Genomic DNA, 26,132 nt, shown 5'->3' with positions numbered 1-26,132 from the left:
AAAACTAAAATAAATTTTGAGATAGACAAAATAAATTTAAAATGTGATACAATATCATTTACTGGACATGAATGTATATAAAATCATTAATATTACATTCATGCATGTCAAAGGTTACGTTTTTATTTTGCGATGGCCTGGGAAAACGTAAACATTGATTGAATCATTTGCTATAAATATTGTGTTTTACCCCACAATATATATGTAATTATAGTATGTTTAAATTTAGCAAGTATTGTTTTTAACTAGCCTAAGGTTGCGATTTAGTTTAAAGCAGATCCACTCTCGCTAAGCCTAGCTTGTTCTCTAAATTCTAGCATACTAAACTAACGTAAATAGCCCTATAATATACCACTAGCTCTAGGCCTAGTAGTAGTAGGCCTACTACTAGTACTAGGCCTATACTACTAGCTCTACCACTACTACACACTAGAGGCGCGGGGAGGCCTAACGTAGCTAGCTAGAGAGTGGGCCTCTATGGCCTATGCCTCCTGCTACTATCTAGCCTCTAGCTATTATTATATTACTTATAAATAGAGCCTGAGGCATAGATAGGCATACACTACAGATTCTGATCTAGCTAGCCTACTAAATACTAGGCTAGGTTCTAGAGCCTGCTGATTTTATTTTTAAGTAACAATAAAACACACTTTAATTGTATACTTACAGAGTTCCATACTGTTCAACCAAGTGAACATGCAGCAAGCCACTGACGCTGTTGTTCCAGAAAATAATACATCAGAGGTTTTTGACCAAATACGACCACGCAAGATCCCAAACCAGAATATAGTTTACAGATTAAGGCAAAGAGAAACACATGTCCGTAAGCCATGCACTCAATTCCATTGCGCTCGACAGTTCCATCAAAATATTTTTCCAAATTATACAATAGTGAACTTGAAAAAGCCGCCATGCTTTCTTAGAAAGTTTTCCCCGAATGGACAGTATTTCATCGCATTTTCTGCAGACCAGACATCTTTGGAGATTTACGAATTCCGCGGGTCTCAGGCAGCTGGGGAGCTATTGAAAAATGCCAATGGTCACATGACAAAGGACGATGCCGATCCAGAATCTCATAAAATTCGTAATAACATTTTTGACAGTTTTTTCCACTTAAAACACACTGTGAATGTGGCACCTAACGGTGAACACTTAAACAGAGAATGTAGCCTGTTCACCGATGATGGACGCTACGTGATTGTTGGTTCTGCCGTTTTCATCCCAGAAGATCGGCATTTCTTTGACATTTACAGGAATAATGAGTCAATCTCGCCAAATCCAAAATTCATGTTGGAAGACTATTCATTGCATATTATAGATTTGGAAACTGGAGTTCTGTGCGACACAAGAAAATTCAAATGTGATAAAATATTTCTATCTCACAATCAAGGAATTTACCTTTTCAAGAACATACTAGCAGTACTATCTGTGCAGCAACAAACAGTACATATATTTCATGTTACCTCTGATGGCAGTTTTATTGATGTTCAGACAATTGGTAGATTCTGTTATGAAGATGATGCTTTAGTTTATTCATCTCTACGTGTTGAACAGCCGCATCCATCACACAGACAGGGCAACCAGTATTCTGATCCTACTATAAATTCTTTAAAACACCGTTTACTTGTGTATCTCTACCTTAAAGCCCACAACGAAGGAACACCTGAAGCTTCGAGACAATACTTTAGGTACTACCATCAGTTCCGATCTCTACGAATGTGGAAGATGCAGCTTCTTGATGAAGACCATCTCTTGCTCAAGTATTCAAGTGAGGCTGTTGTGTCTCTCTTATCTCAGGATCCCAACTCTCTACCCTCTTTTTTTGTTGTATACAACATGGTTACGACAGAAGTAATAGCAGTATTTGATAATACTTCAAAAAAACTCTTAGAACTTTTTGAGAATTTTGGTGATTTGTTTCGCAATGCCAGCCTTCATACATTTGCTCAGTTCACGTGCTCTAGTAATATCTACGCTCGTCAGATTCAAGAACGTTTTAAGCACACCATAATAAACGCAAAGTTTGGCGGGCACACGGAAGCTGTTAAACGTCTACTTGCTCAGTTACCCATCAGCTCGCAGTCATACAGTAGTAGTCCGTACCTGGACTTGGCTCTTTTTAGCTATGATGATAAGTGGGTGTCAGCCATGGAAAGACCTAAGACATGTGGTGATCATCCAATTAGGTAAATAGCCTTAAAGAGTTGTATGAAACTGGATGATAAAGATAATGATATCAGATGATGACAGTTATGTGTATTTGGGTCCCATTGAATCCAGACATCTTAGGCCGATCTCCAAATTTTGTTTAGGGACAATACGCTGGCAATTTCATAGATTTATATGCCAGATGATAACTGCTGCATGTTTTGTATAAATGATTCTCCCATCAACACCATCATAGAATAACAAAATGTAAACCTTAGCCTCTACCGGTAGATGAACACTAAAACTGAGACTGATTTTTTTTTCATTGCATTTTTGTTTGCTGTGATCATCTCTTTCTTGATGGAAACCAGCATATTAAAATATTTCCTTATCACTAATTTGAAAAGTTTTCACTACATTTTCATTTATGTGTTTTTTCTACAGATTTTATGCTAGAGATTCTGGTTTGCTAAGATTTCGCATCCAAGCCGGTGGCACTGGACGTTCAACGCCTCAACAACCACCTCCAAGAAGACTAGTAGCATTCACCTTCCATCCCCATGAACCATTTGCAATATCCGTACAGAGAACAAATGCAGAATACGTTGTCAATTTTCATGTACGCCACCCAGCAGCATTGAATCATGATATACGATCAAGCAAGAGCGGGCCATCGTGGTAGCAACAGATTTAACCCAAAATGACATTTGTTTTGTGCATTTTATTAAGGATGCTTCATAGTTGCTACAGAACTTTTTTGCTTGTCAGGTCTGGTGCTTATTTTTGATGTTTTGAATATGCATGGTAGTGATTAAGGTAGCATGTTATTTATGCGGAAATTGTGTGTGAAAAGATGTTTATTTCTTGACAAAACATAGCATGGAATAAAATGTAAAACATTTCTACTTGTTTTGTAAATCAATGTTTTTTGTTTATTGACTTGTATATAGAGGTGTAAAATAGACTCCATGTTTATACAGTACTGTATATACTTTATAAGCCAACTATGGGAAAATTAGTTTAAATTAATACCAACTTCCCTTCTTACCTTCTTCTTGTACGTGGAACAAGAACATTTTGTTGCGTGGCGGATGCAGATTTTTGAAATGAATCTTGCACTATACACAAATTTAGGGGATGGGGAACCCGAATCCGCTCACGGAGGTGAGGGTTGGTCTTTAACATGTTTATACACATGGTGGAATAATACTGGAGCCGGAGATCAAAGAGTTTATCTGTGGTTGCGACACGATAAGTTCCACGCCCCTAAACAGGAACCGCGAGCCAAGGAGAATAGGCCTATGTAAATAGTATTGAGGACTGTTTGTATTTGTCGCAGCCAGAGATAAGGACTGTTACAAGAAGAGCTCAGTGTCCTGTTGTTAGATTGCCTTGCTTAAAAACAGATTAAATACTTCTTTCCATCGAAAAATGACACTTGTAGTACACAATTGTGCATCTACAAGAGTTGTGTAAATATAATCTCATGATTTGGAAATATGTCTTACAGATTAATAATATATAATAACAATGTGATCGACGTACTTTAAGTAGTTACTAAGCAAACATCAATTAATTACTTAATTAAAATGAATGATAGACAACTGATGAGTAAAGATGTAATTTAATATCAGAATTCGTTTGATAAATATATAATAAGACTATAATTAATACGCTTTGAACATTTGAAATACCTATACACACGTACCAAGCAATCTCCATCCCCTCTCTCCACCCTTCCCAAATGAAGATATTTGGCGGATGGTATAGATTAAGATGACGTAATCGATGTCGGGAATGATGTCATAAACTACCTTTGTAATGGGATGTTTACAAATAGAAGATGGTTCAACACAAATATCAAATCTAACCGTTTTTACGTTGTATCAGTGTATCACTCTTTTCTGGGTTTATAACGTTTACAGTGCAATTGTGACGTCAGGCTATTACAAGGCATTAAGGATATGTTTTAATGTTTACTTAATTTCCGACAAACATGTTCAGAAATACATATATCATACTTTGTACCGTATCGATCAAACATACTGAAGTATAGAGATTTGGTTATGAAATTCGATGGGTGCATCAGGAGAAGACACCCGTATAAAGCCATGAAATTACTCACTAGTAGTTCAATACATGTAAACCAATAAAATGTATAAAGGATCAATAAGTATCAATAAAGTATGTAATATTACAGTGTAAGTTCACAGTTGCCTGATAATAATGTGTTTCAAATCCGGTGTTGAATCCACAAAATAGTTCTGCATCATGCAAATGGGAACCAAAGGGTATACAGCCAGTAAAAGCCGAAGTTAAATTTTACGCGGACGTTTTACGTGGTAAAAAATTTACATTAGTTTGTGGGTAGATCGCTATTTTGTTGGTGGATTTAACACCATTAATATTATTAAAATTGTATTTATTTGTTACACGTGGATATAAAAGTTGAATATTGAACAATGTTAATCGAAGCTTTCATTACATTCGCTAGAGAATCATCGGTTAATAGTCGATATATTTTTTATTTGTTGATGTGATATGAATACTTTTGAGGCGTGTCAATGCTTATAATATTGTAGCCTGACAAAGTTTTGATCGATGTTGTTTTATATTGAACAACTACTCAAAGAATCCACTTACTCAGTCTCCATGTAGATGGATACTATGAATATTATACATTCTTGAATTAAGTTGGGGCGTGTTGGTGGTTTTCAAATCATATTGTTTAACCTCCGTTTATAGAACTTTCAACCATAATCTTCATTTTTTTCCAATTAACTCACAAAGCATCACCAATCACCTTATCAAGAATAGATCGAGCCCTTGGAACGACGGTATCAAACATGACAATCGGAGATCATAAACCTGCAGCTACAATAGAACACAACAGACCTGGTATCGATCTGTTTCATCCTAATCAATAGGCAATTACAGCTTCCGTTCTTTGATCATCTTAGAATATAGAATTTTCCTTGTGTAATGAGATAAGAGTATGATGGCGTATAAAATAAGAAAGTAGAATTTTCCTTGTGTAATGAAATTGGCGTAAGATAAAATTTTGCTACTTATATAATGATATGGGCATGACATATTCAGGTTTGCATGTAAAGTACAAACAAAACAGCAACACACAAGGTATTCCCCTTGGAAGTCGATTATTTTTGCATGTATTGTATTTCGCTATTATATAATTATTGTATAACTGAACACCCGTAGCCTAAAACGAACGAACAAACGTAACACATGTGAGCAAAGCCAACGTCCTGTATGCATAATCAACGTAAAACCATATGCATAGCCAACGTCACACTTATTAACCAACAAACACACCTGTTTAAACCAACATCACACCATGCATAGCCACCGTCGCACCTGTTAACCAACAACACACTTGTTTAAACCAACACCACACCTATGCATAACCACCGTCGCACCTGTTAACCAACAACACACCTGTTTAAACCAACACCACACCATGCATGTCCACCGTCGCACATGTTAACCAACAACACACTTGTTTAAACCAACACCATACCTATGCATAACCACCGTCGCACCTGTTAACCAACAACACACCTGTTTAAACCAACACCACACCATGCATGTCCACCGTCGCACATGTTAACCAACAACACACCTGTTAACCAACAACACACCTATGCATAGCCAACACCACACCTATGTATAACCACCGTCGCACCTGTTAACCAACACCACACCATGCATGTCCACCGTCGCACCTGTTAACCAACAACACACCTGTTTAAACCAACACCACACCTATGTATAGCCACCGTCGCACATGTTAACCAACACCACACCTATGCATATCCACCGTCGCACATGTTAACCAACAACACACCTGTTTAAACCAACACCATACCTATGCATAGCCACCGTCGCACCTGTACGTTAACCAACAACACACCTGTTTAAACCAACACCACGCATGTTAACCTGTTCCCACTAGAACGCAACGTAACGCAGCGACGTATCGACGCACGGTGCTGTATTGCGTATCAATCAAGTGGGAACCGACGACGAAACAGTGCTGCAAAGTCGCAGGTCTGATTTCACGCAGGCGGGGGCAAACACAATTATCGGAAGGGCATTTTCTTACGTTGCGTATCTAGTGGGAACCAAGCTTTACGCACACGCACTACTTATTACGCTCAGTGTATTATGGGTAGCACGGATAGGTACACCCAAATAAATTTCAACTAAAATAACTTCTTTCAGTTATTATATGGACATTAAGTCGGATACAAACTTATATGGTAGGAATACCATACAATGGCGGCCATTATTGCGAATTGATCTTTGGAAGTTTTTATTACATATTGACTGATGCATAATTTCAAAGTAAGCCAATCTAATGAATTATAATTGATGATGCGTGATCAAATGTAGTGAGTTTTCTTCATCAAAATCTAATTTGTGTTGCTGTCTTTTGTTTTGCCTAGTCTGCCTCAGTATAGGATGATTGCCACCAAACAATAGGGCCTACGTGAATGGTTGTATTATTCATAGCGCGCGTACTTAATAGCAATATGCCGATGGGCAAATATGAATATCAAACAAGCGTTTTTCGTTATAAGAACACGGTATCGTGAAAATAATAAACAATAATCGTATGCGATATCAGTAAAATTCAAGCTCTCATTATTCTGTATTGAATATTAATTTTATAAGTTTTATAAATTATGTACAGGTAATAATAACGTATATATTTAACAAGACACTATTGTAATGTTATAGTTGTTGCGCGTGTAACCAATGTATTTCTAAATATTAATATTTTTTTCTTCTATTTCCCGATCTCTAGAAGTTTGATTCGGTATGATTTTTTTACATAACTCAACAGGTTTTTGATAACTTTTCTTAATCTCTGTCTACACTATCAAACTAGTTTGACAAAAACAGTGTGATGTTGCCAAATATGGTAGTGATATGACATTATGATGTCCATACGGGCACATCACATTTTCTTTGTCAAGTTTGATTAGTGTAGATAGAGCTTTACACGCATGTTTAGGATTTGTTTGGTGTGCAACAAAACGAGTGTGTCCATTATTTGTGACATGAACAATTAAAAGAGATACAAACTATATGCCTTTTCTTTTAAATGTATTTATTGACTCCAAACCAACACGATTTCCAATCAAAAATACATGTTACAGGCCAGGTAGGTCGACCGACCAGTTAACGTGTGCTTTTTTATCTATGCTAATTCTTACGTTAAAAAATAACACGAGTTACGTATGGAGGTGTTTGAAAAAAGTAACCACTCGAGATATAAAAGAGGCCTGGGTGTGCCTGCCATGTGAAGCAGTATATGAGAAAGTAGCCCTACCAGGGATACTTAAAACCAACCTCTCATTGGAAATTGAGAAATTAGGACCACAACGGCACCTTCTCAAAATGCACACGTGTAGGCCTACACGAAAATGTCATCTGATTTACCGCATACAGCTCCGGATACATTCGGATTCACACCTTTTCCGTTTCACGGAACGGTAGACGGCATCGTTCATTTATTTATACCCGTCAGTTTCCCGTCCCTTTTTAGTGTAACATTCACCAGTGACCTCGTGGACAGAGGGGAGTGGGTTTAATAATAATGTATGCATTTACAATTTTCATTTATTTCCAGGAAGAGAAAACATAATGGTATATTAAAGGGGAGCGAACTATCTAAATTATAACAAAATATATTTCCACTTACACCATTACGCTACATTATCATAACACGTAGGCCAGTTGATGGATTACGCAGTAAACCTATATTGTTAAAATATATACAAGTTAATACAACCTACAACATACAAATATATACGGATGCCTTAGTTATTAGGCCTAAGCCAACTGATTCAATATTGAAGCGCTTTTGTAATTCTAAATCAATTTTACAAAAAATAGTACTTAAAACCGAATGTTTCAACATAATATTGCAACGATTATTATCTATGCCAACATAATGGTCCCTGAAAATGAAAATGCACATATTGGGAGGTGGTAGGGATGACGTCATAGACGGAACGATGACCAAAACACAGATGGGTAAGACTGTTCAAACAATGGTATTAACATGGACATGGTATTAATGAATTTGGAAATTAGGTCCATGGTATTAATAAATATGGAAATGACAATGTTGACAGTGATTACAATGACGTCATGTATATGGGGGTATGGATGATATAATCTAATGATGATGACGATGATGAAAGAAAAGGAGAAAATAGAAAGAGGATAGTAACTCGAAAATGACAACCTGAGGTCTGACTCTACATTTCGTCATTTAATCTTGGTTTCCACTAGGACGTAACACAAGGACGTAAACGCAACTGTGTTGACCAATAAAGCTTGGTTCCCACGACGTAACGCAAGGAGGTAAACGCAAAGCGCGTTGACCAATGACAAGCGACAGTTCGAATAATCAATTGCTCGTGATTGGTCAACACACTTACGTTGCGTTACGTCTCTAGTGGGAACCAAGCATTAGTTGAAAACTATTCTTGGCAATGAACAATGTTCTAGTAATAAGGAAATTATACAGAATCATCCGTAAATAAAATAATATAAATAATATTTTCGAGAGAGTTAATTATAACGTTTTTTATATAGTATTCTCAATTTGGATCTTCCAAAAGAAAATTACAACAAATGTACACAATCAAATGGACTCACGGTTGCCATATTTTACTCCTTCCCTTTCAGTAGATATTATAAATGAGTAGAGGTGCGATGAAAAAAATGCAAATCGTGGTGAAATTAATAATGAAAATGAGAATGTATCAAGTGAAATAATTAATTGATAATGATTGTAAGGAATTTCTATGACTACGTTAATACACAATGACCAAATATTACAAAAAAAAAACAAGAAATAAACAAACGTTTGATACGAATATCTTTGGAATAATAATGCACTACAGGTTATATATTTAAATGAAAAAAAAAGGTAAAATTCGGAAGAATTATCATAATTAAAAATAAAAATATAGAGAAATAACAATTTGTTTAAATATCGTATCTCTAATTCCCATTTACAAAATAATTTTATTAGCTTAAATATTTATAAACACTTAACTGCATTTTTCAGCTAAATTTACCAGAAAATATATATTTACTAAACAATATGGAGATTTCGTTAGTTATTATTTGTGCAAATTCAAGACATTTGGACGTCGACAACTAACCACACAATATGGTTGTCACAGATCAAACATTCCCTATAAATTAAAGCTACCCATCTAATGTGTTTTTTTGTTAAAAATCCCATATAATAGATGCTTATATACATTTCTTAGACTCTGTGTCTAAATTGAAAAAAAATATATATATATTTTAATATATAGAAACTAACTATTGTACTATTTTATTTGTTTGTATACTTTAAACAAGTTCATCACAAGCATATCAACTGAATGACAGTAAATTAATTCATAATTATCAAAACGTCTGTTCACACGTAAAAATACTTTTCTGAACATAGGACCAGGAATGAGCATCCACGATATTCCTGTTCACACCTATTGTTTTAGGTGAGCTGGCACTGCATTACAGAACTACAGCCGGGATTACATTTCAGGTTTATACCTGTTCATAAGTAGATGCGAAAAGGCCTATATTCATCTTCATCTTTTAATATTAAAAACAAGTATAATAATTACAACGATTTATAACAATAGAAATTATCTATCTAAGAACAATCTGTTTTCTAAAAACTGTTCATCTTCTTATTAGTAGTCTAATAATAACAAAAAAAATTAAGTTATTATTAATGGTTAATTTAATATTATTAAATATAATAAACTTCAATACGCTGTTTACTAGAAATGTTATTCAAATTACGTAGCATGTAAATATACTGTATAATCTGTTATTATCATATACATACAAGTCTGTGAATAATAAATATGTCTCTAAACATATTATTATGTTGTTTAATTGCCTGTGAATAAATCATTAAAGTCATTGTAAAGAACAATAGCATAGACATTGTACATGTTAATCATTTTGGTTCTCGTGTGTGGATGAGCTGCCATTCTTGTGGTAGCAGACAATTTGGTACAGGAACATTTCGGCCAATGTTTTCTTGTATGAAATATCATACACGTGACCCTCTCAAATAATGTTAAAGCAGAGGGATGCTCATATACACATATACAGAGTAATTATAAAACATTTTGTATTTTATGGTACACAAATATCGTATTCAAACAAACAAAAACCTCTCAATTTGTTCATAATTAGTAGGTACAAAGGTTAGTGTCAAGTTTCAGGTCCAATTCTGTATTTAGTGTCCAAGATGTCATGATGTGTTTATCAATGGACATGCAACATGTAATTACTAAACATGTTACAGTATTCACACATAACAGGACATGTCCATCTAAACATGTTATTCTTTCCTAGAATGAGCTTACTGATAAAGGAATAGTATTGAGACACAATGTCATAATTGTTTATCAATACACACATACACATGTTGATTTGCAGTATTGTTAACACATTAGAGTACATGTATGTGTCTAACATAGACATTTGTTGTTTTCAGTAATGTATACATTAGTATGTTTTTAACATAAACATGTGTTGTTTTGAAGTAATGTAAACACATTAGTACATTTATGTGTCTAACATAGTAATGTGTCGCATTAATACAGTACATTGAAGTGTCTACCCATAAACACCTAAGAATGACACATAAACACTACAATGTGTCTACTTATAACACATAATGCTATCATGTCTATACTATGATGTGTGTATAAAAACACATAGAATTACATGTTTATTTGGAACAAAACACAGTAATGTATGTTATGAAATAATCAACAGACAACCAATACTCTATGTGCATATATTATGTCACTTTTTTATGTCACATTCGTAATCTTTTCATAGAGCTGCTTTTTTCACACGATTACAGGTTGATCATTTCGATGTAATTCCTTGGAAAGAATCCGCTGCGTCCGTCAAGCTCTCCCTCTATCCAATTGTCATCAATCTCGCTCGTGACGGTAATTATGTCACCTTCGCGGAATCCTAGCTCTCCTTCGTTCTCGGGTTCAAAATCATAGAGGGCTCTGCAACATTGTGATGAAACACCTACAAAAAAGAGAAGAAAAAAATAATTTAAGTTCATTTATATTTGCAGATTGATTATTATACTGCGGATTGTACAATCAAACTTGTCTCCTTGTAATGGTCTCAACCAGACGTTTCGGAATTGAAAGAAGGGGAAGGGGCTGGGGGGGTCAATCAAAATTGCAAGTTGGGTTGTGGATGTCTATCTAGCATGCGTCCATGCTTATAAAACATTAGTCATCAGAATGTTAAAACAATGCATTTGTTATTATCCTGTTCGGATGGAGTATAAAGGTCTTAACCCAATCAAAGACTACTTGATTTAGACCACTCCATTTAAAGGCCTCTTCGAAAAAAAAACCCTCTTTGATTAAAGATATCTCTGGAAAGACATGTCACAATGGAACTTACTAAACAGAGATACTTAAAAATACACAAATGGTTAAAAAAAACAGTTTTCTTTAGCCCTCTCTATTTAATGTTATGCTCAGTCTACACTATCACACTAGTTTGACGTGACCAAATATGGTAGTGATATGACATCATCCTGTGCACATTTCAGTTTTATAGTGTAGACAAAGCTTTACACAAATAATATCTCATGACCTTCTCAATTGATATTTCTTATACAGTATTTTTTTTATTTATAAAGTTAATAACTAATAACAAGATGACTTTTCATTTCTTTAACCTTTCAACCATGCTACAGATCTTTTACATACATTTCATAAAGCTTTAATATTATTATTTTATTCAAAAATATTACTAAAAATTAACTTATTAGTCGTTACTTGGAAATATGAATAAGATTTCATATTTATCAAAAATTTATAATCTACCCTAATGAAAATTAATGTTCAAATATGTATTGTACACCGATAAACACACTATGAAGACTAATGAAGAGAGATGGAGAGAAAAAAAGAGGTTGAGGTGGAAGGATGAAAGACTAAAGCTCTGTCTACACTTTATGTGACAAAAAATGTGATTTGCCCATATATGGACATGATGATGTCATATCACTACCATATTTGGGCATATCACTACCATATTTGACCACATCAAACTAGTTTGATAGTGTAGACATTCCATCTACACATCTATATTTAACTAACTCTCAATTGTTATTCCAGCTCTCCATTATAATGTCAGAGTAGCCTACTGTACTAACTTATTCTAGAATAATAATAATATGTATACTTTAAACCAGTCACTAAAAATTCACTAAAGGTTGTCTGATTGTGGTTGTTACATTTTCAATTTGGAAAGGAATAGAATTTTATGATTCATTCAGTTTAATGTGCCAAAAAACCTTTTGTAAAATACTAGGGTGGCAACTAAGAGCAAAAAGACAATTATGTGTTTTACTAGTTTAATCAAACAAACAAGAGATGCTTTTACAAATAAGCTTCTGCACAACAGTGGTTATATTCACGCTTAAAGATGTATCCCCCTGAAAAATAATTTTTTAAAATTTTTGTTGTTGAATATGCCATTTTAATGTCACATAATAGTTATTGACTTCGACCAAAAATTGGATCGAAAGAATTTTTATTTACCTGAAAAACTGGAATTTAAAGCAAAAAATTGTAAAATTGGCTGCCAGCCAATGGATTTTTGGTTGAATTTAACCATTTATCATGTTATTTTATAAGTGAAAACATTATTTTTTCCGTTTTTTTTCTACGGAAGTGATTTACTTTATCAAAACTACAAAATAACCTATTCAAAGTCTGATTTAATTAATCTTCATTTTTCATGTTTTTAGGGGACAATACATCTTTAAGTTGAATGATATTTCACTTAAATACTTAGTATTTCACTTTAGTTAATAATGTTTAAGAATTAGTATTCATTTAGATAGGAGAATTTTAACATTTGTGTATCCAATAGGTATTTTTAACGTCTCTATGCTTAGCCTAAGTGTGAATGGTAAGTGCCACAGTTGTAGGTCACTTGATAATAATAATAATAATAATAGTTCATTCTTATATAGCGCATATAAGCAATCGCTCAATGCGCTGAACATTATTACCCTAGTCATTTTTTTTTTTGGATCAAACACGGATGGAATCATACTCCCATAATGCAGCTAGTAATCAGCACAAAGTTGTGTCTTGATCTAACCGGGTACCCATTTATACACTGGGTGGAGAGAGGCAAATGTAAGTAAAGTATCTTGCCTACGGATACAAGCAATGCGGCGAGAGTTGGATTCGAACCTCGATCTCACGATCAGTAGTCGAACGTCCAACACACTGCGCCACACGCCCATCACTTGATATAGTATATAAAAGTATAATAGGACATTACTAGTGGTTATGTTGCAATGACAACAACAATGAATGTGCTTACAACAGAAATAATAGTGTTGTCATTTGAAATGCCATAATGAACAGAATTTATTAAAAAGCACCAGTATGACATCGCCACAGGCAAGGAAATTCGGATAGATTACGATAGGGGTTGAATTAGACGAAGAAAACTTAATTAGTACTTAAAATACTTCAACAGAAAATAGAAAATGATGATAGAAAATTATTACATTATATTGTTGGTGTTCCAATATAAAAAAGCAAATTAGGTTATTTATAGATAAAATTAAAAGTAAAAAAAACCTTGGAGCTATGGAAAATGAATGAGTTTTTTGCTAATAACATTGTAATGTTAAACAAATTGGATGGACGCGAAAATTAAATTTACAAATTTGTAAGGGATGGGTAATTAAAAGTTGAAATGAGCAAGTTGATGAAAATAAGTGTATTAAGGAGAATAAAGGTTTGGTTTAGAAATGGCTACTTTAATAGATTGTTTTTTTTAACCATTTACTATCTAATATAATACCTGTCTAATGGATGGATGTATGTTTTCTTCAGCATCAAAGTAATAATGACCCTAACCCTAACATAGGCTTTTTCAATTACTTCAGGGCAATAATAATTATAAGGTTCCCCAGACATGTTTAAAAAGGCAACAAAAAATATGAAAAAATATATACAAAGGGTACAGGTTTAGTGCTATTATTAAAATAGTGCTGCTAATTATTGGCTAAGTGGCCACGCCCTACAGAGGAATTCTAGTTATGATATTGTATTACAGTAACTATTAGTAAATAGATTTAGAAAGGTTCTTTTTTGAAAAGAGGTGCTATATAGGTTTAATAAATATGTTACAAACATTGAATTGTTTGAACAGATACACTTTAAAGTGTTTAAGATGTAATATTACAGTATACTTTCTTTGGCAGAAGAAGAAAAAGAAGCATTGTGTACTTTAGTGTTCTCAATGTACTGAGTATGGTAAAACATTTGACCAATTAACTATATACAGTAGTTCCTTGATGCAGAGTTAGGCCTACAACATCATATTTCAATAAAGGATTGAACCATAGCTTTTTCAATGCAAAGAGATTCAAAAGTATGTCTTTTCCAAGTTTTAGTGTCAAAAAATTATTCAAATTTTAAATATGCTGATATATAGTATAAGAAAGCAGAGTAGGTAAAAACTGAAGTAATATGCTAGGAAGCAATTAATTTCACTACAAACATGATGGGGATAATCTAGCATCCAATTATCTAAATGAAATAGCACTATTGTAATGGATTGCCATTAATAAGGCGACATACAACAAAAGAACACCATGCAGTGAGAAAGGAGATAAGGTAATAAATATAGTAGACGCAATGAATATAAAGTAAAACTTAATATAAAATATAAAAATATGAAAAAATATGTATGATCAAAACTCAGAATTAGTAACAAAAAGACTTATAGAATAAGCAATTTCTTTGATATACACCAGATATTCTCCAATCTATATTTTTAGATGCCATCTTGTTTGATATATATTTTTGTATTTTGGATAGAGGCTAAGCAAATATGATTCATTTGCATATCATATTTATGGAACCATTATGTAAATCAATCTATGAATTAGGGAAAGAAGTGTTACATACATTAACTTGTAACTATTGTATTTCTACTTTGTGGATAAACAAGAGGTTGATTGAAATTTCCTTCTGACTTATGGAGTAAATTAAAACTATGTTGCAGAAGAAACACCATCTACTGTTCTTAAACACAGTCACACAAATAATGAGTCCACTGATGGAAACTTTGCCAACACCATATTCATTTGAATCAAAAATGCATATTGAATGACTTATATCAATACCGGTTAGCTTTATTTAGAACATGCCCAATCAACTGTTATTAACAAGAGTCATACAGGTAAAAGTCTAAAGCTCTGTCCACACTATCACACTAGTTTGACAAAAAAAATGCCAATGGCAGCGATATGCATTTTTTTGTCACATAAAGTTTGATAGTGTAGACAGAGCTTAAGACCACATGCTTTGTTACATGAGAAATTGGCCAACAACATATTCATTAGGATACTGATCAAAAATGCTGGTTGACCAACCAGTACTGGTTGGAAGAAATCATGCAGTTATTGAGTAAAGTCACAACAATCCAAGATCACAGTCTAACTGGCTATTCATGCACTTTCCAGTCAAAGAAAAAAAGAACTGGTAGCCACTGTTTAATGGGTTATGACAACAATCCTAGTTAGTTCACAATGCTCACCAGCCCCGGGATCCATTGAACCACCACTTCAGGAGGAATCCAGCGAAAAACATTCCAACAAAAGAGGTTTTTTTTATGTTGTTTATGGGTGAACAAATTTACACTGCTGTAAACTCTTTGGGCACCACCAGATTCTATGTACTGTATTCCTACATATAGCATTTTAAGTCCAGTATCATATGCAAATTTTGTAATACAGTGATGTTATTATGTTAAGTTTAGGTTAGGATGACCTACTGTATGATACCGGCGTCACATGATGATTCTGTACAAATTATCGATACAGTACTGAGAATCAGCCATGGGTGTGTTAAAGATCTAATTCATTTGCATACATGAATACATTACAAAATTGCAGTATAACTACTACATATGTCTGTCCCAAAGGCCCTAGTGGTCGTGTTTCATGGGATAAACTAACTGGTTGCTTGCAGGCATGCGGTGAGCGGCCGGCCTCAGAACACTGGCCTATGATTACCCGTTATTTAATTAACCGTGCCTGCATTAATGTTGTTTAATGAACACTCAATAAATTCCACTTCTTCATTGTGCTCGTTAACTAGAACATCTTCAAAGTCGGTACTAAACACATCAAAGGCTATAAAACATATTAAAAAATAAAGACATTTTTATGAAAAAGCAGATATAGGGCGGTTTACAGAATACCTACACCTGTAAATTTAAATAAATGTATAAAATAAAACAATACGAGATGAACTATTATTTTATATTTTTCACTAAAAAAATAGATATTGTATTATTTTGAAACCTGAGCTGCACAGAAGAGATCTAATAAGATCAAAACAGTACTGTCTGCAGATTGGAAATTATCAAATATATATTTTTAAAATTTCATACACATCCAACAGCAATATAACTCGCCAATTACAGGATGGATGATCTATATTAGACCTTTAAACTGAGTCTCATTTGAGGCTTAGCGAGTGGAATAGAAAGCGTTGATTTGACTCAGGATTGGAAGGCATTCAAAAAATGTTACTTAATCAACACAGCAAGTCTCCTTGTTAATGTTGATGTTGTTCGATTTATAAAGCGCTTATACAATCAAAGGATTGTCCCAAAGCGCTGAGAGAAAAAACAGTGTGAGACATTGGCATCAGCTAGATAAAGCCATTCATTATTGATGTTTGTAGAACTGGTTTGGCAGTATTGTAATATTTTTAATGTAATTCTTGTATTTGTTCTGATTTTCCTCTATGCAAATTGGAGTTCAAATCAACATATTCTATACGGCTAAAACCACTTTGAACTTAGATGGGAGAGAATATTCGGTACTGTATAGGAGAAAGTCTTTATGGCAGAAATGCTATTGATACTGTATGGCATGGAAGGTGTGCAGCAGCCCTAGAAGTTGTATAAACTAGTATGTTCTGGCCTGCTGCGTCATCAGCATCAGAGTGGCATCTTTATTAGCCTTGTATCATACAAGTTGATGGTCCTACTGAGGACTATGGCCTAAACTACTAGTGTCACCATTACCCTTTTTTGTATGGCTGACTTCTGTCGTAAAAGACAATTTCACTTAGTCTTACATTCATCTGAATGATGACTAAGCCAGGACGGTAAAGCACCTTTGGCTGGTCCCAACATTGACCAAGGGCTTCTCTCGTCCAGTGCCTACCTTAACCAGAGGAGAGGCATAAGCCAATACGTCTGAGGCAGATAGTAGATGCAGGGGCTGCCATAAGAATCAGCAGTGCTGATTTCAAATGCCTAATGGGACCCCAGCTCAATATACAGCACCCGGTATTCCCAGATGCTCTCCCATCCAAGCTCTAAGCAGGCCCAACGTTGCTTAACTTCGGTGATCTGACGAGAACCAGTGTTTCAACGTGGTAAGGCCGTATTACCTATGAATGCACAAGCAATTTAAGACATATAACACATACTGGGTTTGACAAGAGCATTAATCAGGATTGAAAGCTTCCAAACCAACAAAAGCTGCCAACATCACATTGAATAATACACCTACACACTAATGTACATAATGTTAAACTTGAACATATTTTACATATTTAATGATATGGGTAATATAATAATTGGTAGTATAGTAATATAATAATAACTATATCGCAATTAAGAACCACTGTAATTAAATTTTATTTACACTTTGACATTGGAAAGTCAATTTCAACCAATTAAAAAAACCAGATATTTTAGAAACGAGAAAAGAGTTAAGACTGTACACCGTTTTTGAAAAATTCTGAAATGGTTATTCTTGAGGTAAAGTTATGTCATGTAACACTGACCGGCAAATTATTCTATTTTATTACCGTATATTTAATAGCATACACATGAAATAATCTGCATTTCTTGGGTAAAATCTCCTAATACGGTCAACAGCTCAAAATGTAAAAACAGATGTAGCCTATATTTCTATTGATAATATTGTATGTGACTGTATATTACATTTAATACAGTGTACAGTATTATTATTTTAGCAATTCCTTTCTCATCATTTAACTTATACTATAACCTATTTACCAATGCTGTACATTGTAATTATTATTATCTATGAATCAAATGATTAATTATCTCTTTTGCTCCTCTTACAATAGCACATTTTGGTACCAATATTATTTATACAAGAATTCATATAGGTTAACTTTATATATTTGTGATCTCAATATAGAAGATTTATCGTGTAATAAGTGTGTTTTCTATCATATTGGTAAATTTACACGCATTGACCTGAAGCTTAGCCAAATACAACAACACATCTTGCAATCAATCTTTCTCTTCTATTCAGATGATAAGATAATACTATTTGTAAGCTTATGACGTTTTAATGCTGGAGGGCAGCCTTATTTCAAGATTTAAGAATGAACTAAAACAGCAGCAATGGTAACACAGTTCATATTTAAGTATTTCATTCACAGAATTATTATTATTACTGTATATTAAAGATGTATTTTCAATTTTTTTGTTGAATATGCTATTTTAATATCGCAAAAAATAGTTGGCTACCAGTCAGTGGGTTTTTGGTTTAACCGTTTATTTTGTCTTTTTTATAAGTGAAAACATTTTTTTGCATTTCTTTTTCTACAAAAGTGATTAACTGCAAAATGGACTATTCAATTAAGTTTGATTTTATTATTATTATTAATCTTCATTTTTCATGATTTAACAAAATTCTGTGAAAAGTTAAGGGTGTTATTATATTCAGAATACATTAACAATGTTGTTTACAGTCTTTTCGCTGTGGATTCAGCCTAAATTAGGGTGTAGGATTATATTCAAGAATTATATTTTTTAGCTTTATAAAAAAAAAAAACCTAGTAAGGACATTGAAATGGACATAATTACAGAATTATTGACAGAAATGCTGGTTTTCAATTAATACAAGACATACTTTGAACAAAAATATGTTTGTCTATAATGTGATTAATGAGTCCTGAGTGGTTTCCTATTATCACAAGATAGCTTGCTAGAAAACAATAGAAATCTAGTCCCTGGATGCATTTCCGCCAACACTCTGATAATCATAGAAACTGCTTTAAAGATGTATTGTCCCCCAAAAACATGAAAAATGAAGATTAATTAAATCAGACTTTGAATATGTTATAATAATAATAATAATAATAATAAGCTTTATTTATTCACGGATACTTAACTCAATTTAAAGTTGTTTTTCAGTAAGACCATGCTCAAAGGAAAACACCAACAAAAATAAATGTATTTTGTAGTTTTAATTAAGTCAATCACTTCCGTAGAAAAATAAATGGAAAAAAAATGTTTTCACTTATTGAATACCATAGTAAACTAATCTTCGAGTCGGAATGTTGGAAATGAAAAAAGGTAACTAAAAACATAGAATATGATGAAATTAATTGTTTTAAATCCAATGAGTTGCGATCAAGGGTGGATCCAGAATTTCTAATAGCCCTTCCCCATTCCCAAACCACCAAAGAAATCCTTTCGTTGGAAGCGTGTGTAGGATCACATAAACAGCACATGGTTTCGCCATAATTAATCTATATATAGCTATAATATTGTCACAGGTTCTGGGAATAGTGTGTCTTTCGGAAAGAGTAGGGCATTACCCCTGTGTTCTAGTTCGTTTCAGCCTATGTTGTGTTCACTGTGTTTTAGGCTAAAAACCCTACCAGTTGAATCACTTTGTTATGGTACTAAGCAGCTTTTTTATTGCCACAGGCAAGGCCTAGTGTGTCTTTCGGAAAGATTAGGCCATTACCCCAGTGTTCTAGTCCATGTCATGTTCACTGTTTTAGGCTAAAAACCCTACCAGTTGAATCACTTTTGTATAGAAACCACAAGAGTGGCTCTATGTGAAAAGGGACTATACCAATGTTCATAATTATGTGAACTTGCAATTTTAATATCATTTTGATTTTAAACAAGATTATAATTGTAGACGGTACTTTAATCCATGCCGAATTCTCATAAAGTTATTTAGTTTTCAGTATTAATAAAAGAAAAGTATTGATAAATAATGACCGCATTACAATAAAATTGTAATTTTGTTTTTTTTTATTCCATTTTTGCATTTTAAACACAATTTAATATTGATTGATATTGATATGCGGAGCCAAAAAAGCATGTAATGATAAGAGAATAATAACTCCAACAATATTACCTAACATAAAACTACTATATTATTCTTTAAAAACTTAATTAATTTCATGTGTAAGGAATTTAATTTCACCAAATAAGGTACTGTACTGTAGTTAAAACTAAAATGTTACAAGTTTATAACTATAGGGGGCAGTATTTTAAAATTAAAGAAAGAACCAAGTGTATTCTTGCTTTTTGATTGGCTTACATAGCCTTGTATTATTTTACTCATCCACACGATTTGGGGTATACATGGCATCGACAAATTTTGTAATTATAAACTTTGTGTAACATACTTGTGAATGGTGTTCACCTGTCGTATGCGCCGTCTAACTGCTTTTTTTTCAAAGTTTACTTTAGAATATAGTTTTACTGTTAATAAAACAATTGATGATTTGTATTTGTTGAAGTTTAAAAATTGAGTGGTCTATTCAAGGAGAGAAATAGAACAGTTCATTCAATTCATAAACATTCATTATTTGTAAATTAGGTGGTAAACACATCATCCTAGGATATGCTAAGTAGCTATTTGTGAATTACAATGTCCTTTAAGGGTCTTTCACACCTGCTCCGGCACAGTGCTCCCCCGGCACAGTGCTGCTCCGGCACCAGCAAATCAAAATCGAACGTCAATGTTTAGTTTTCACAACGGTCCACATGGCTATGCGCCAACCGAAATGCACGTGAAAACAAAACATTGACGTTCGATTCGGTTTGCATTTAAACATGACTTTGATTACTATAATGGAATTCTGAAAGAACTTTAAACCCAGATTAGACACGAAAATGCTAATGTAATCTTTTTTAATCAATCATAAATAGTGAATATTATTTCATGAATAACTTAAACGTAATTGTACTGAATAAGAAATCCTGAAAACCAGCATTATTGTATCAAAAAATAAACATGATTTCACCTTGAAATTGCAATTACGACAATGAATATTAATGCCAATCTCTCAATCAAATCAGGAGTAAAAGAAGTCAATAAGTTGTTGACTGTTTAATGTGACCCAGCTATATTCTCAATTTTAGTCTTAACTATATCATAACAAGTACAAATAAATAACTAGAGATACTCCTGTGTTCGATAGGGTTATATTAGATATTTATTAAGATAAAAAGCGTGACCCATATCATATTTATTTTCTATTTTAAATTGTATCAAAGTAGAAACTAGAGATACTATGTTCAATAGAACATAAACCCAGTCAGAGGAATACCATTAAAATAATAATAGTTTTCATAAGGGTCATTTTCACGTTATATTTACAGATATATATATGTACAGATCTTTTATTTCCTTCTCAAACCATAGAAACTCTCAAAACTCCAGTGCAAATGAGTATACTATCTATATAGATTTCTTCAATAAGATTTCTTATCAAACAGAGTACACATTATTTTTGTTAATACTCTGATAAAACAATGTTCACAAACATATTAAGCAAAACTAGTGTACATTAACATAATGTTGAGCACGGATAATTACGCATTCTCGAATAAATGAATTAATGAATGGTAAGACAACATTAAAAAATAATCTTGGTAATTACTTGCTTTCTAATCTATGCGTAGTATTTCAATATATCCATAATCTGAATCAAAACCAAGGTTAGACTTTGGAAGACGGCTGTCTGGCTTCAAACTTCAAATGAGACTAAAGAAATATATTAAGAAATATAATGCTGATACTAGAAAACTATACGTAGAAGGTACTTAAAATTGGTATATGCAAATCAGGTCCTAAGAATAAAAACAAATTACTATGTTTATAAATTAAAATTACAATATTTAAGATTTTGCTAATAATAAATTTGTTCACAGCATTTGCAGCAGACATGTGGTCTTTTTAAACTGACCGCCAAATATATGTATTGCATTTTTGGAAATCGTTTGTATACTACAATAGTTGTGGCTTGGTGGTTATGATGCTTGGCTACCACTCTAAGGGTCCTGGGTTCAAGTCCCGTCACATGTCAGGATTTTTTCTAAGGACGAAATTACTCCACTCCCAAAGACTTGTAATAAGACTTTGTTTATGTAGAGCATCTTGTGTATATGTTTGTCTTGTGAACCTCTGAGGGTCCCTAATGATCAGCAATAGCTGGATGGATCACCCTCATTAAATATGGTTAAAAAAAAAACAAAACAAAAAAACAAAAAAAAACAGTAAAGTTAAAGATATTGACTTTTTAATAATAATATAATTGTTAAGCCTGTGAACCTAGAAATAATTTATAATTGTTTATCGTATAATACAATATTTTTAGGCTTTTTATAGAATATCTTAATTTCTATATTTTTTGGGGGAAATTTGGAAAGATTATTTCTAGCATCATGTGTCAAGGGTCAATTGTATCAATGTATTCTGGGATATATAGTTGAAAGAAACAGATGTTTTGTTTTCACATGAATAAAACATGGACAATTAAAACAACACACCAAGGAGACAAAATAAATTAAAATTTAGATTAATGAATTATTAATAAATTACACTGAAGCTGAGCTTACTCTAGTAATCTCTTTGTACTAAAGCGAGATGAAATGATAAATTAAAATGGAGCAAAAAAAAAAAGGTAGATATATTTAGGTGGTGAAAACCTTGTTTAAATCTTGGTTTGTTGACAGTTGTCTACACTATCAAACTTTGTGACAAAAAATTTGATGTACCCATATATGGACATGATGATGTCATATCACTACCATATTTGGGTACATCACTATCTAATTGGGCACATCACATTTTTGTTGTCAAACTAGTTTGATAGTGGAGACAGAGCTTTAGAAATCATAAAATGTACATAGCCCCGATACGTCATTGTTATAATAAGTGATTTGTATCATCTGTATCAGTCTGTTATAACTAGAACAAGACCTGTTCCTGTACACTTAAGTATACATTAACAACCAAACTGAGAGAGAGGCTAAAACTTAATTATATTTTTAAAAATGTGAGGCATTAGAACACTTAGTTCAATTCAATTTACATTTTAATTAACATAAATGTTCTGCTGAACACAAAGCATAGCAGAATTCTATTTGTCAACCTGCACTTGAAAATTCATTAATTGTTTAATTAAGTTGGTGTCATGATTGATTAATTAGCAGCAATTTCTAATTTGAATGGTGAAATCAACAAGTCTTATCATTTATTATGTCAATCACTTGTCTTTAGTTTCACACTGCAAATGAGCAATCGATGCTCTGTACTGTATCTACACATTTCATTTAATATTTGTATCATAGTGTCACATGTGGCACTGGTTAGGCTTCTGGTCTATGATACAGGCATCATGTGATACAGTATGCGACACTGTATCACAGAATTGACCTATGATACTGGAGATACTGTATCGAGAATTGGCTAATAGGAGCATATAGAACATATATAATTAATTTTTTTTAATGAAGTTGTTTAATGTATATATTTATTTTTTATATCCATTTGATTTTAAACTAAAAATATTTTTCCCTAAAATATCAGTTTCTCTACGTTAAAACATACTACAAAAATACCATTTTAGAGGAAAAACATTTGATAGTTTTTATATTGTTTTTAGTCAATATTTGTCTATTGCAAACTCTGTCATTATTAATACCTGTTACTGTTTTGTTTGAATTTAATTTTTGTTTAATGACTAAGTAAGAATAATAAGTGTACTTGGAATAATGACGACGTACTTACGGAAAATGAACATTTGAAAACATAAATAAAAAGAATGAATAGAGAAAGTGTTCGTAAAAACTAGAAAGAATAATATTGCCAAGGTTACCATCTCTAAATATCTTCATGACCTTTTGATGTATGCATAACCATAGCAACGTCTTCATAATGAGGTTATGAAATAATACAAAGAACACTCCAATATCGGCATGGAAACCAAATTATATGGACATGATACCACAAAACGAATTAACTAGCAAATTACAAACGGTATTGAACAAATTGGTTGCAAGGACCAAAATACAGAAGAGAAAAGATGAGTACATGTTGGTTGAAATACTAATAAAGAATTAACAAAGAATTTGAATTGACAGGGGATGTGACCATAATGAGAAAGGGAAACAGGGTTGAAATAGCTAGTGGGAAATGTGATATGAACAAAATGAATACAATTAATAATAAAGACGATGTCAGTAAAAGTACAAATATCAAGTTGAGTCGTGTTAATGTTGATTACAGTGATGAAGATCTTTGATTATAACTAAAGATTTCTGGTGCTACTAGTGATGATTAATGATTATGATGATGATATCAACTAAAAGTGATTGATTAATGATATGATGATGATTGATGACGATATCAACTAAAAGTGATGATTAATGATATGGTGATTGATTATATCAACTAAATGTGATTGATTGCTGATTAAGATGATGATTGATGACGATATCAACTAAAAGTGATTGATTAATGATGATGATTGATGACGATATCAACTAAAAGTGATGGAAAAATGATTATGATTGATGACAATATTGACTAAAAGTGATTGATTACTGATTATGATGATGATTGATGACGATATCAACTAAAAGTGATTGATTAATGATTATGATGATGATTGATGATGATACCAACTAAAAGTGATTGATTACTGATTATGATGATGATTGATGACGATATCAACTAAAAGTGATTGATTACTGAATGTGCTGATTACACAAACCAGTAGTGGTGTTAGTAGTCTATGAGTGCTAGCTTACCTGTATAAACCGACAATAGCCCGTGCTCTCCAGAGGGAGGGCTTAGATACGAAAGTGAAAAGTTCTTAGAACACCCCTGTATTATAATGGACCAGTCCGCAACCACGCCCTCATGTGGGAACGTACCAACGTACCACCGTCATCATTTTCCGCGTACTTGACTGCGGGGACGGCGGGAGGGAGTTTATACAGGTAAGCTAGCACTCATAGACTACTAACACCACTACTGGTTTGTGTAGTCTATATCGTGCCTAGCTTACCTGTATAAACCGACAATAGCCAGATTAGCACCGGACTAGAACTAGTCGGCGGTGGGAGTAAGTTAACAAAGAGCAGAGCAAGTGAAGTGTACATACCTATAGCCTAGGCTTTAGCACTGCTGCTGCTACTGGCGCCATGGTTGCAGAAATGTCCCTTAAATAATGCGCAGTAAACGTAGACTGTGTCCGCCACCATGCCGCTGTCATAATGTCTGATACAGAAACACCAGCGTACAACGCCCAGGATGTAGCAACACCCCGCACCTCATGCATATGTGCCGGCGGCGAAGTGCTGGACGACTCATAAGCGGCCCGAATCGCTGCCACGACCCAGTTAGCAATCGTGGATTTTGCGGCCGGCCGATACGGGGGCACCGATGTGACGAATAAGTGAGATATACCCTCTCGCAACGTCTCTGTACGGTGGATGTAGAATTTGAGTGCTCTTACCGGGCACCAGAATTTGTCTTCTACTACCCCCGAGAATGCGGACATTGATGGAACGAACACAGCCGGCGGCGAAAAATTTAACGTCTGGGACTTGGCCAGAAAGTCCTTCCTGAATATTAACCGGACTCCGCCCCGCTCAAATCGTATATGGCCTGGCTCTAGCGTGAGCGCATGCAGCTCGCCTCGGCGTTTACATGAGGACAACGCCACCAGAAACGCTGTCCTAAGCGACAGATTGTATAACGAAGCCTTGCTCATTGGCTCGAACGGCGGACGCGTGAG

The 26,132-nt window shown here is 33.6% G+C and overlaps 2 protein-coding genes and 1 pseudogene across 5 annotated transcripts in view; 1 reads left to right on the top strand and 2 right to left on the bottom strand.

Moving 5' to 3' along the window:
• The first annotated feature begins 120 nt into the window (after positions 1–120).
• LOC144844299 (DET1 homolog) lies at positions 121–3,053 on the top strand. 2 transcript variants are annotated; one of them, XM_078701140.1, is made up of 3 exons: positions 121–213; positions 670–2,186; positions 2,593–3,053. In XM_078701140.1, exons 2-3 carry the CDS (start codon positions 697–699, stop codon positions 2,828–2,830), a joined length of 1,728 nt encoding a protein of 575 aa, XP_078557266.1. In that variant the 5' UTR covers positions 121–213; positions 670–696; the 3' UTR covers positions 2,831–3,053. The 2 variants fall into 2 exon arrangements, with proteins under 2 accessions (XP_078557266.1, XP_078557267.1); XM_078701141.1 differs by having other exon boundaries at positions 132–204.
• A 4,212-nt stretch (positions 3,054–7,265) lies between these two features.
• Positions 7,266–26,132, bottom strand: part of LOC144844522 (endophilin-A2-like) — a 46,019-nt gene continuing 27,152 nt past the window's right edge. For 2 of the 3 annotated variants that reach the window (XM_078701465.1, XM_078701466.1), the window contains one exon: positions 7,266–11,268. In XM_078701465.1, the coding sequence (XP_078557591.1) occupies positions 11,084–11,268 (185 nt within the window). In that variant the 3' untranslated portion in view covers positions 7,266–11,083. Of the gene's footprint in view, positions 11,269–21,935; positions 22,091–26,132 lie in introns of those variants that run through there. The other variant, XM_078701467.1, reaches the window with a different exon arrangement.
• On the bottom strand, positions 17,587–17,704 carry LOC144846689 (5S ribosomal RNA; annotated as a pseudogene).

The sequence above is a fragment of the Antedon bifida genome, chromosome 6 (genome assembly GCF_963402885.1).
Source record: "Antedon bifida chromosome 6, ecAntBifi1.1, whole genome shotgun sequence".
Classification (NCBI taxonomy): Eukaryota; Metazoa; Echinodermata; class Crinoidea; order Comatulida; family Antedonidae; genus Antedon; species Antedon bifida.
Note: the sequence above shows the minus strand (reverse complement) of the source record. Positions and strands in the feature narration are given on the sequence as shown.

What these genes read in the sequence shown, in the direction of transcription:
- LOC144844299 (XM_078701140.1), top strand. Translation starts at nt 697, where the DNA reads ATGCAGCAAGCCACTGACGCTGTTGTTCCAGAAAATAATACATCAGAG. An exon ending in TGTGGTGATCATCCAATTAG is followed by an intron (nt 2,187 to 2,592) that starts GTAAATAGCCTT and finishes TTTTTTCTACAG; the next exon opens with ATTTTATGCTAGAGATTCTG.